The sequence below is a fragment of the Hypanus sabinus genome, chromosome 5 (assembly GCF_030144855.1).
Source record: "Hypanus sabinus isolate sHypSab1 chromosome 5, sHypSab1.hap1, whole genome shotgun sequence".
NCBI lineage: Eukaryota > Metazoa > Chordata > Chondrichthyes > Myliobatiformes > Dasyatidae > Hypanus > Hypanus sabinus.
In genome coordinates this window covers 107,089,812-107,102,179 of record NC_082710.1, presented here as the reverse complement: position 1 = coordinate 107,102,179, position 12,368 = coordinate 107,089,812, and the positions used below count along the sequence as shown (strand labels likewise).

General features: G+C 41.9%; 1 protein-coding gene across 1 annotated transcript in view; it reads left to right on the top strand.

The window, feature by feature from the left end:
* Positions 1–12,368, top strand: part of neb (nebulin) — a 322,851-nt gene that overhangs the window by 202,051 nt on the left and 108,432 nt on the right. Inside the window, exons 105-108 of the mRNA XM_059971179.1 lie at positions 6,737–6,841; positions 7,743–7,847; positions 8,858–8,962; positions 9,061–9,165. Of these exons, the coding sequence (XP_059827162.1) occupies positions 6,737–6,841; positions 7,743–7,847; positions 8,858–8,962; positions 9,061–9,165 (420 nt within the window). The remainder of the gene's footprint in view (positions 1–6,736; positions 6,842–7,742; positions 7,848–8,857; positions 8,963–9,060; positions 9,166–12,368) is intronic.

The window sequence follows — 12,368 nt, the reverse complement described above, 5'->3', positions numbered from 1 at the left end:
CCATTCTCAGTCCACAATAAAACCCGTATCAAAATCAGGTTTATCATCACTCACATTGTCATGAAATTTGTGGCTGCTGTACAGTGCAATACTTAACACAACTACAGTACTGTGCAAATGTCTTAGGCACCCAAGACCTTAACACAGTACTGCAGATAGAACAAAGAACAGTACTGCACTGTGGCCCATGATGTGTATAAATCTGGTCCATAATCAGTCTAACTCTTCCCTCCTTCATATCCCATAACGCTCCATCTTTCCTACATCCATGTGCCTATCTGCAAATGGAAACATCCTCTCAATATCCAGTCCTTTTAGTATTCAGCTAGGTTTCAATGCGATCCCTTCCCCCATTCTTCTGAGCTCCATCGAATATAAGCCTGGATCCATCTAGCGCTCCCGTACATTAAGCCCATATCAAGGTGAGAAACATTGATGTTTGCATTCACATTTTTTACACTTTGTTGTGCTGCTCATCAAAGCTTTCTATTCTTCTCCCTTCCTTATCAAGGCCCAAATCCTTTTGTGCTTGTTGTGACTGAAGAGGTGAAGTAGAACTTCCGATCCCCAATTGGAGCCAGCCGCTTTCTGTGGTGGACTTGGCAATCCAATACCAGAGCCAGAGAGATCCACAGCATTATCAAGTATTCTTACTGAGTGTCAGTCCAGCCTCATTAACCTAAGTGACCTACCATTTTGTCTGAAGATCTTCTTACTTGTCACCAGTACAGAGTTGTTAACACATCTGTGCAGATGACTTTACCCAGGCAAGCCCTGCACAGCTAACACATACTCTCTACTGATAAATGGTAAAGTTTTAGTGTTTATGATTTGCTGCTTCACTGCGAAGTATCTTTGAACTATGCCTACCCTGAATACGTTTAAATTTTTTTGACTGGTGTTCAATGAGATCCCCTCTCACCGCTCCAGCTTTGCGATCTGAGTCATTGACTATCTACTCATCCTGACCCAGACCTGCTACCACAGCCACATATCCTTCCTGGAAGCTTGTCTTCACCACCATCTTGTTCTTCACCTATCACCTTCCAGCTGGCCTTTCCCCCCACCTTTTTATTCTGGCATCCTCCCCCTTCCTTCCCAGTCCTGAAGAAGGGTCTCAGCCCGACATGTCAACTGTTTGTTCCTCTCCGTAGATGCTGCCTGACCTGCTGAGTTCCTGCAGCATTTTGTGTGTTCCTTTCAACTTCCAGTGCCTGCAGACTTTTTCGTGTTTATGACTTGCTACTCCTTTAGGCATTTGGGAATCCTTAATCTTTGTCCTTAATTACCTCACCTGGACTCTTTGGAAGAATGTATCTTAAGGAAAAGCAATCCCTTTAGTCTACTTGGTCATTCCAGTAAATCAGGGCCGTCTTGGTCCTTGATATTACTTACCTCTCATAATTCCATCTCCTCTTTGTCAAACAAAAATCAGTTGGAGGGACCACATCCATTCCAGGAATAGGGATAATGTGTGTGATCTATATTCATAACAATTGCTACTTGAAGATTTAACTCATTATAGAGTGTTACGAACCCCGTAACTGGGTGTCTTACCAGCAAAGATAGGAGTAGCCATTGAAGTCTGATGATACTATTTTAACAGTATTTATTAGTAAAAATACACAAAAATAATATCAATGCAAATATACAGATAATATATGTCATCAATACTAAACCTAAAAGTGTGGGTATAATAAAAATCAATAAGAAATAAGCTCTACTTTGTCTAGGGGATAATGAATTGTCCGATGGAAATATAAAGTTCAGTTCAGTTCATACAGGCTGCAGTCGTTCTTGATCACTGTGTTGCTATTGTTGGGGAGAGAGAGAGAGAGAGAAACTTGCCGACATTCCTTGTATGATCTTGATCCATATCCGTCCTTTAGCTAGACCGTTCCATGGAGGGCTCATCACCCAGGCAAGGGTGGACACACACACAAGCCCCCACCGGTCTCGTAGCATCTCTCCTGGTGCGTCTGAGGGTTGTTTCCCCAGACCCTACTTTTATCCTCACTCAGGGGGTCTCAGATGTCAATCGGGTTGGGATGATGCAATCCCTCAACCAGACCACTCTGGTTGCCCCCTGAGGGGTTTCAATGAATAGTACAGTACTCAATACACAATTCCACCTTCAAGAGACAATAGCAGTAATCTCTCTCTTTGTCAATAGGAGACATTCCACCTTGTGTATTCTGGTGTTGTCTCTCTCTCATTACTGACATGCTGTGTATCTCTCTCATTTCCTGGCTATCAGACACGAAATAATAGCGATCTTGCAATTCTCAAAAAGGGGGGGGGGGGGGGGCGGGCATTGGCGATTCTGTATCCTTCTGCCCATCAGAGTTGCTCCTCATTCATAACACCCCCATCCTTCTAAGGATTTTTACCACTGGGAAAAATTAACTAATACAGAGTCTTAAAGAATTTCCGAATCTAACACAATACAAAAGAGGTTTTTTTCACTACAGAGTAATATAGTTATACATTCAATTCAGCATGTAGATAGTTAGTGATTACATTGTCACTTCCTTTAATAGCTTAATATCTTGTACCTTAATAAATTCCTGCAGCATCAGACTCCAATTTAATAACCATCTATTTTTATTCCTTGTCCTCAGCAAAACAAAACAAGAGTTGTGATCTTAGCTTACGTATATGTTACAAAAGGTTAACCAATACATGTGTGATTATTCTGCAGTACATTACAAAAGTTTATGCAAATACTAATCTTTATTTTACTTTTAAACTTAACAGTCAATCTTCTATGGTGTTGTCTTTATTATTTACATGCTTTGTTGAAATCCCTTAAAACCAGATCCTGTTACTTAAAGTGGCATTTCGTCAACCTTCGCCCCTTTTCCACTTAACTCTCACATGGTTAGCTTGCTCACCAGTGTGGAATAGGCTTTTGCATGCTCCTTTCATAGGAGCTATTTTATCAACAATGTTTTCCAAACTTAGCCCATCTTCTGAACTTCCACACAATTCTTTATTTTTAAGCAAGTCGTTAATTTTATCTTCAGGACCCTTCATTCTATTAGTTTTCAGTTTAATATCTGCAAGCGATCCCTCTTTGTCCAAACAACATTTCAAATTCTGCCTCTTCACAGCACACTCTTGAATAACATTAGCGAGTGGGGTACCTTTACATTCCAAATCAAACTGTAATTGATTCGCAGGCACCTTGTTAACAAGCCATTGTTCCTTCAGCCTGGTTACTGCTTCTGACACCAATCCAGACTTTAAATTTTCTTCATTCAATTTAGGAACTACTCTTTTCCCTTCTCCTTCAATAATAATATTCACATCACCACCTTTTATCTCCTCACTAACTTTTAACACACCTTCGAACACAAACAACTGGGAATTCTCACTTCCCACTATTACCAAGGTTAACCCTTTCTTCACTGAACCAAGTCCATCTGACCCAAAAGGACTGCATTCCTTCTTAACTGAATCAAATACCTCAGACTTTTCCTGAGTTTCATTACTAGGTTCTGTACCATGTGCATCCACATCTTGAACACACTCAAACGGGACATCTGCCTCTTCCAGGCTTTCAATACCCATCCCCTTTTCAAATTCTAAGTTCCCCTGATACTCCCAGTTACTCTCTGGGCAGCTCCCTTCCGGAGTAAACTCAACCCTGCGGGTTAAAACAACCTCATCTGCTAACCCAGCAGACTCCATCAAGGTAATGGTATCCTTTTCATCTAGGACTGCCCTAATTTCATTATCAGGAACACATTTAAAATTTTCAACTTCTTCAAACAGTTCTGTCAAGCCAGACAGATCATCCATGTCCAACCCTGGACCTTCTAACAGCCTTATCTGTTTCTCATTTTCACTCCGTGCCTCTATAAATTTCCTCCTGGCTAAGGGTAGGTCTACCTCCTCTCCTTTACTCCCTTTCAGCTCCCTATTCTCTGTTTTACCACACTCTAACCCCTCTCAGTATTCATTTAAACTGGTCTCTTCCTCAGCTGCCTTTCTCGACATGCTGCGAGTGGTCGTGCATGCGGGATAGATCTTGGAACCTAGGGGTGGGTTCTCAACACTTACAGGCTGGCTCGTCAGCTTCATTGCTGACCAAACCTCACCCCCGGCTAAATCATTACCAAGAAGGACGTCCACGCCTTCTTTCGGGAATTCTGATCGCACCCCTATTTCAACTGGTCCAGATACCAGATCACAATTTATAATGATCCTATGCAAAGGTACAGCTTCTGTCCCTTTTCCTATGCCTCTCAAAGCTACCTCTCCCATCTCAGGACCAAAATCTAGTACCTTATTGAGAATCAATGACTGCTCAGCTCCAGTATCTCTCCAGATCTGCACTGGAACTGGTGTTTCTCCCTCTTTCACAGACACTGTCCCTTCTGAAATAAATTTCTCACACCCCTCTCATATTCTATCTACCTGTGGCTTTCTTGTCAATTTGCTGATCGACACAATACATCCTGTAGGGACTGCTGCTTTCCCTTTTCCTGTCTCCTTCCTCGGAGTAAAGCACTTAGATGCAACATGACCTACCTTTCCACAATTAAAACAGGTCAAGCCAGGAACCCTCCTGCCATCTTGATTTTTTCCTCTCTACTTTTACCACTAGCTCCCAGCTTAGTTTCTCCCTTAGCCAGCAGGCTTTCTCTACCATCTCTACGGTCTTTCTGGTAACTCTTAGTCGAGGAAAACTGTCTTGTGCGTTAGGGCATATTTATCGGTGAACCTGGCAAATTTGGATATGGACTTATTCGGCTTCTCGTTCAAATACATCTGGATATCATCCGAAACACAACCTTTAAATTCCTCAATCAGAATTAACTCCCTGAAACGCCTAAAATCCTCTTCAAACCTTTCTACCACACACCAACGATCCAAGAGCACACCCTTCTCATAGGCAATCTCTTCATACGTCTGATTCCACACTTACTTTAAATCTCTGAACTTTTGTCTATATGCCTCAGGTACCAATTCATAGGTCCAAAGAATGGCCTGTTTTACTTCCTCGTAATTCTCATACTCCTCCTCCTCCTCCTCAGACAACGCCGCATATGCTCGTTGCGCTTTCCCTTTTAACACACTTTGTAACAACGCCACCCACTGATCTCTGGGCCACTTCTGATTCACTGCCACCTTTTCAAAATGCAAGAAATAACTATCAATATCCGTCTCCTCAAACGGAGGTACTAACCTAAACTCCCTACTAACATTAAACCTCTCCTCTCGGTCTGGCCCTTGAACTCTTCGATCTTGCCTTAACTTGTCCATGTCCAGCTCATGCTACCTCTGTTTCTCCTTCTCACGTTCAGCTCTTTCATGCTCCCTCTGCTTTTCAGCTCTTTCCTTCTCCTTTTCAGCTGCTTCCAGCTGTTTTAACCCACGTTCATGCTCCCTCTTCTTCTCTTCCATGTCTAGCCTCAATTTTTCCAACGCTAACTGAACCATCCCACTAGCTAGTACCTTTTCAGGGGTAGGTTCCACTACCTCAGCCGAAAACACCTCCTTACTAACATAATACTGAGCTATGGCCCTCTGTATCTCCCACTTTTTCATTGATGACTTCACCTCTGTAAGTTTTAATCTTTTCGCAATATTTACCAAGTCTGACTTTGTGGCATCCTTTCGTGCCTCCAGAGTCGGGTTTTTTGTAAATTCATCTATGTCCATTTTTGCTGGTTTCCCGTCTGGTTACCCGTGCAACCAGATCCAAGTCTGGACTTAAAAGCCCGATTTACTGGCCCTCTAATTTGGTATCAAATCTCGAGACGAGGCCCCAAGTTGTTACGAACCCCATAACTGGGTGTATTACCAGCAAAGATAGGAGAAGCTGTTGAAGTCTGATGATACTATTTTTAACAGTATTTATTAGTAAAAATACACAAAAATAATATCAATGCAAATATACAGATAATATATGTCATCAATACTAAATCTAAAAGTGCAGGTATAATAATAATAAGAAATAAGCTCTACTTTGTCTAGGGGATAATGAATTGTCCGATGGAAATATAAAGTTCAGTTCAGTTCATACAGGCTGCAGTTGTTGTTGATCGCTGTGTTGGAATTGTTGGAGAGAGAGAGAGAAAAACTTGCCGACATTCCTTGTATGATCTTGATCCATATCCGTCCTTTAGCTAGACCGTTCCATGGAGGGCTCATCACCCAGGCAAGGGTGGACACACACACAAGCCCCCACCGGTCTCGTAGCATCTCTCCTGGTGCGTCTGAGGGTTGTTTCCCCAGACCCTACTTTTATCCTCACTCAGGGGGTCTCAGATGTCAATCGGGTTGGGATGATGCAATCCCTCAACCAGACCACTCTGGTTGCCCCCTGAGGGGTTTCAATGAATAGTACAGTACTCAATACACAATTCCACCTTCAAGAGACAATAGCAGTAATCTCTCTCTTTGTCAATAGGAGACATTCCACCTTGTGTATTCTGGTGTTGTCTCTCTCTCATTACTGACATGCTGTGTATCTCTCTCATTTCCTGGGTATCAGACCCGAAATAATAGCGATCTTGTGATTCTCAAAAGGGGGGGGGGCAGGCAATGGCGATTCTTGATCCTTCTGCCCATCAGAGTTGCTCCTCATTCGTAACAAGAGGTACTTATGGTATGATTTTGAATTGTATTATACACTCAAATCTGAGAATGGTTCAAACATCAGCCATTTTTATTATTATTTTTGTTGACATTCATCGCACACTGACACATTTCCTGCCAATTTCAGCTGGTGTACCGTGCTGACGGAAACAAAGTGAAGAGTCGGTACACAACAACACTTGGAACGGTGGATCTCAACCGAGCCAAACATGGTCAGCAGATTCAGAGCCAGGTACGAATCCCACCCTTCCATTCAGGTCTTCCCAACGTGAGATCCACGGACCCTTCAGTTAATGGGAAGGCTCCGTAATATAAAAAAAGTTGTGAACTCCTGCCTGAGGGCATTCTGACTGTGATTTCTGACACTTGCACCCTTTCATTATTCTTTGGGAATATTCTAATCATTATACTGTCACCTTTAATGCCAGTTTTGATTACAGATGCTCAAATAAAAACAATAATGATGATTTAGAACCAGTTTATCTCACTGAGGAAAAGAAAATTATCAACTGAAATTTGCAGGTGTGGGTATTTCATGGGTGCAAAATAAAGGTGAAAAATAATTTGGTTTATATGGAATTGTACAGAATTATACAGAATTAGCTGTGGATAATATTAAAGATACAGATTTAAAGTTAATAATTCAAGTAAGGTTATAAATTAAAGACTGAGAATTGTTAGTGTTGTGTATTTAATACTTCAGTAATATTAAGCATTCCTGTTCATTTAAATAATTAATTGTGGGTAATATGGATAAATACGTGAATTGCATATGTTATCACGCTATCACGTGATACGAATGCGCCTTGCTGAAAGTAATCTCAAAGTATAGACCCGCATTTCAGAATCCTTTGTCTTCCTTTTGAATTAGTTTAATGCTTTGCAGTTATAAAACATAACAGTTAGGATCCAAGCTGTTTTAAATAACCAGATAGTTTACTTCTCTCCTTAATTCAGTCAGAAGTATTTTAATTCAAAAAAAACAAATGATTCATTAGCAGAGGTGAGAGGTTCAAAGGTTCAATTCTAAAGTTTTGGTGTGCTGGTTTGAAATAATGCATAGACTGTATGAGACTTGCCAAGTATAGTTTATTGTAACATCCTTTATTAATTCTGGTCATTTTCTCCATCAGTACTTGTATGTTGAATTAGCTACAAAGGACAGACCACACTACATCCCTCATGTACAAACCACATCACTAGAGCATGCCAAGCACGTCAAGCACTTTGCCAGTGAGGTAAGCAGGTCAATATTTGCTGATGGAAGAAATACGTGTCTTTTTTATGTATTCAGTTCAGAAAATAAAGAAATTAACTATCAAATCATATAATTTTACTGAAAACTTATTGAGCTGAATCTTAGTGACCAAGAATCCTCACCTTTACTGCTCTCAAAACAACCACAAATCGGACACGAGGCAGGTCCAGATTATAGCAAAAAACTGTGCAAATGAAATAAAATGTACGGGGTTACTTTGGAAAGCAGTAATAGTCTCCTTGTATTCCTATGATTACTAATAGCCATGAAAGTCATCTTTTGCTGAAAGGTCCAATTTGAACTTGCAGTTCCATACTCTTTTGCTAAAAAACTGTACATTTGTTGAATCTCAGGAATTTTCTATTCCAGTGGACTGGGGAAGCTGGAGAGCTATAGACTTTAATTTGGGAGTGGTTTTTTTTTGTTGAAAGATCATGGAATTAAAGGCTATAGAGAAGTGGCACAGAGGAGGGAGGAAGGTGTAGTACGGATCAGACATGATGTGATTGAATAGTGAGGAATGCTTAGAGGGTTATGGTATACCCATGTTCCTGTTGCAATGAATACAATTAATCCTTGTGCCAAGTTAACTGTGCTGAATGACCGTCATCATCATAGACCATGGGCGGACATGGTCTATGACCATGGTTGTTCTGGGCAAATTTTCCTGCAGAAGTGGTTTGCCTTCTGGGCAGTGTCAATACTCTTCAGAGATTGCCTGGCGTCAATGGTTGCATAACCTGGACTTGTGATATGCACCAGCTGCTCCCATGGCTTCACATGACCCGGATTGGAGGGGGCATGGTGGTGGTCCTGAGCAGGTGCTACACCTTGCCCAAGGGTGACCTGCAGGCTAACAGAAGGAAGGAGTGCCTTACACCTCCTTTGGTAGGGACATATCTCCACCCTGCCATCTAGTGCTAAATAATAGTATGTGTGAAATGTTTAGATAGCAGTTATTCTGATTGACCTTTTTCTTCTGTTTATTAGAAAAAATACAAGGAACAATATGAAAAGTTGAAGAGCAAATACACATCGATCCCAGACACACCAATGCTGTTGTCATCCAAGAAAGCTTATGTCAATGCCAGTGATGTATGTATTGAATTTTTATGCTTTTCACTATAAAAGGTGTGTAGTACTGATCTGTTTTTGTTGGAGTGTCAAATCCACGTACTCTTTGCTCCTCATAGTTACGGTACAAGGAAGCCTTTGAGCATTCTAAAGGGCGGTGTAGGACGGTGAAAGATGCTCTGAACATCATCTACCATCGCAAGGTCACAGATGATATCAGTGAGGTATGTTGGCATGTTTTGAGTGGATGGGGTCTTTTGGTTTTTTTTTGTGTTTTAAAGGTTGTATTGAATCAGTATGTTAAATGGAATAGTGGCCTTGTTTGAAGAAAAGGCCGAAAGAACCTGTTGTTTTATTTTAGTTAATGATCGGGCCTACAAGCCTGCCCAACCCAATCACACCGACATAACCTACTAACCCGCATGCCTATGGGATGTAGGAAACCTCTGTAGTCACGGAGAGAGCATACAAACTCCTTACAGATGGCAGCAGACTTGAAGCCATGTCATGGTCCCTATAATAGTCCATGTCATGGTCTCTGTGTGGCACTGCTATGCTCTTGTGTTGCCCATATGGCAGTGATGTTTATTTCGGTATTCAGCAACTCTACGTCAGCATCGGAATGCATGTTTGAGATCAGGAGTGCACCCTGAAGACCCGTCTATTTAATTACTAGGATTCATCGTTTATCTATTGAGATACAGCATGGAATGGGCCTTTACGCCCCTTTGAGCCACCCAAATCAGCAGCCCCCAATTTAACCCTAGCCTAATTAGGGGACAATTTACAATGACCAATTAACTTACTAACTGCTACATCTTTGGGCTGTGGGAGGAAACCCACTCACCTTCATGAGTCGGCAGGGAGATCCCGGTAATCCTCTGTAGGGTCCTGAGGCCTGAGGCCTTGCAGCTTCCGTACCACACAATGATGCAGTCAGGCAGGACACTCTCGATGGTGCTCCTGTAGAAAGTTGTTAGAACGGAGTAAGGATCTTTGCACAATTAAATCCCCCTCAGGAAGAATAGACACAGCTGTGCCTTCTTGACTAGTGAGGAGCTGTTGTGCATCCAGGTTAGGTGCATACCAAGGAACTTTGTGCTCTTCACTTTCTTCATGGCAGAGCCATTGGAGAGGGGTCGACCTGAAGTCCACAGTCATCTCTTTTGTGTTGTCCACGTTGAGGCTCAGGTTGCTGTTCTCGCACCATTGTACAAGACTGTCTTCCTCCTCTCTGGTGCTGAAGAGACCAGCCACTGTCATACCATCACTGAATTCAGTGATGTGGTTTGAGCTGAATCTGGCAGTGCAGTCGTAAGGCACAGCACACTGAGCACAGAGCCCGAGGGGTGGGGGGAGGGCGCACCAGTACTTAGTGTGATACAGCTTGAGATGCTGTTGCCAACTGAAGCGGACTGTCAAGAAGTCCAAGATCCAGTTAATGGGAGGGGTGATGAGTCCCAGCGAGGTCAGTTTACCTACCAGTCTCTGAGGAATGATCATGTTACGCAATGAGCTGAAGTCGATGAAAAACATCTTGACGTACAAGGCACTGTTTTCAAGGATGGAGTGGAGGGCTGAGGTTATGGCATCCTTAGTGAACCAGTTTGAGCAGTAGGCAAACTGGAAAGGGTCCAAGGTAGCTGGAAGGTAGGATTTTATATGATCCATTACCAGCCGCTCAAAGCACTTCATGATTGTTGAAGTCAGTGCTACTGGGTGGTAACCACTTAGGCCAGCTACTGTTCGTTGGGGACCAGAATGATGGTGGCTGCCTTGAAGCCTGCAGAGACAGTGGGAAGTTTCAGAGAGATATTAAAGATGTCTGTTAAGACCTTTGTTACCTGGGCCTCACAGTCCCTCAGTACCTGACCAAGTATATTGTCCTGTCCTGCAGCTTTGTGTGGGTTTACCCTGGCAAGGTAAAGATTTGGAGACAAAATATAGCTTTTCTTAAAATAATTATAAAATCGCGTGTGTATATGTAGATACAGATCGTATAAATATTCCTTACTTCATAAGGTAAGGTAGCATAGCTGTTCTTGCGATGCCATTACAGCTGGGGGTGTCGGAGTTCAGAGTGAACCTTTTATTTGCCATCTTACCTTAGGAAGCAGGGAGGTGATATTGTTAAATTGACAGTTGAGTAATTGAAATTAAATCAGCAAGTAGTCTCCACACCTGTTGCTTCCATATCACTTACAAATTTGTCTTAAATGCCAGTCCAAGTAAAACATAATTATGCTTTTGAAATAAATTATGCCCTCTTCATCGTAGCTGGGTCTAACTCCTTGCCCTACTGCAGAGTGGAGGGGATTTTCCATAACTTTTTGTTTACAATTTCCCTAGCATTCCTCCAAACAGATCTTACAACGTAGTTGAAGAAGTTTGCATAATGCAGTCGGAGTGAATCACTTATACGCCATCATGACATCAGGACAAGAGCATTAGGTCCCATACCACCAGGTTCAGGAGCAGTTATTACCCTTCAACCATCTTGAATCAGTGTGGATAACATCACTCACTTCAACTCTGAACTGATTCTACAACCTATAGACTCACTTTCAAGGACTCTACAACTCATGTTCTCAGTATTATTTATTTATTTGCAGAGTTTGTCTCCTATTGCACATTTGTTGTCTGTCGGTCTTTATGTGTACTTTTACATTGATTCTATTGTATTTTATTTGTTTTACTGCGAACACCTGTAAGAAAATGAATCTCAAGGTAGTATAAGGTGACATATACATACTGCAAAAATAAATTTCAAAGTTCAAAGTAAATTTATTCTCAGCATACATATGTCACCATCTACACCCTTGAGATTCATTTTCTTGTGGGCATGCTCAGTAAGCCCAAGAAACACAACAGAACCAGTGAAAGATCACACCAAATAGAACAGACAGGCAACCAGTGTGCAAAAGACAACAAACTGCAAATGCAAAAGAGAAAAAAAAATGCTAATAAATAAGCAATAAATATTGAGAGCATGAGATGAAGAGTCCTTGAAAGTGAGTCCATAGTTTGTGGGAACAATATGGTGATTGTGGTGAGTGAAGTTGCTCCCCCTGGTTCAGGAGCCTGATGGCTGAGGGATAGTAGCCATTCCTGAACACGGTGGTGTGAGTCCTGAGGCTCCTGTACCACCTTCTTGATGGCAGCAGTGAGAAGAGAGCATGTCCTGGGTGGTGGGGGTCTTTGATGATGGATGCTGCTGTCCTATGACAGTGTTTCATGTAGATGTGCTCAACGGTAGGGAGGGCTCTACCTGTGATGGAGCAAGAGTGAGGAATAGATGAAAAGGGAAGGCTTGGGAACATTACCAGAATTTAGTGAAATCCTGTTTCTTGTGTTCTTACACAAAAGACTCAAAACAATATCCAACATGGGCACTTATGAAGAAATCAAGGAAAAGCCAAGTTCCTTA